The following is a 600-nucleotide window of genomic DNA, read 5'->3' on the forward strand; positions in this document are numbered from 1 at the left end:
CTTTGTCTACAAGATGGAGCTGCTGATGGCGGCGCTCACCCCCTGCCCCTGAGGATCATGGGTAATCGGCGACTGAGCAACAGCTAACACACACACACACACATCTATGGGAAATAAAGCATTTGTACATCTGCTCTGGGTCTGCCTGACTCATCATTGTCTACAGCTGACCTATAATGTCCAGAGGAGATCAGCGCACACCTGGAGAATCAGCAGAGGTACACACAGAGCAATTCAAGAGCAACGTGTATTCAGATGACTGAGCAGAGTCATCATTATTAAAAGATGCTCGGTTTAATTCTTCACTTTCACGGATTAATATTGGCAAATTTAAGTAGATTAACATAAAACAACCCCAAGAGTTGTGTGGTTTCAGCTCATTTTAGCTGAGTAGTTTGAGCAAGCGTAATGTTTTTGGGGGTAATGCATGTGTGTTTTTGCTGCATGTCGCAGTCGTCACATTGAGCCCCTTTGATTGCTCCCGCTGGAAACTGCAATGCCAAGGCGACTCTGTTGACTCGGGTTGCCGGATGTCTCACTGTGTAATAATGCATCAGTTTGGTTTTGTTTGATAACATTTGTTTTCCTTGATCTTTGTCT

General features: G+C 44.7%; 1 protein-coding gene across 2 annotated transcripts in view; it reads left to right on the top strand.

The window, feature by feature from the left end:
- med17 (mediator complex subunit 17) overlaps positions 1 to 140 on the top strand; it is a 12,171-nt gene extending 12,031 nt beyond the window's left edge. The window contains exon 13 of one of the 2 annotated variants that reach the window (XM_087283187.1): positions 1 to 134. This exon is cut by the window's left edge and continues 157 nt beyond it. In XM_087283187.1, coding sequence (XP_087139313.1) covers positions 1 to 52 — 52 coding nt within the window. In that variant the 3' untranslated portion in view covers positions 53 to 134. 2 annotated transcript variants of the gene reach the window in all.
- The last annotated feature ends 460 nt before the right edge of the window (positions 141 to 600 follow it).

This window comes from Danio rerio, chromosome 15 (genome assembly GCF_052040795.2).
Source record: "Danio rerio strain M-AB ecotype USA chromosome 15, GRCz13ab, whole genome shotgun sequence".
Lineage (NCBI taxonomy): Eukaryota > Metazoa > Chordata > Actinopteri > Cypriniformes > Danionidae > Danio > Danio rerio.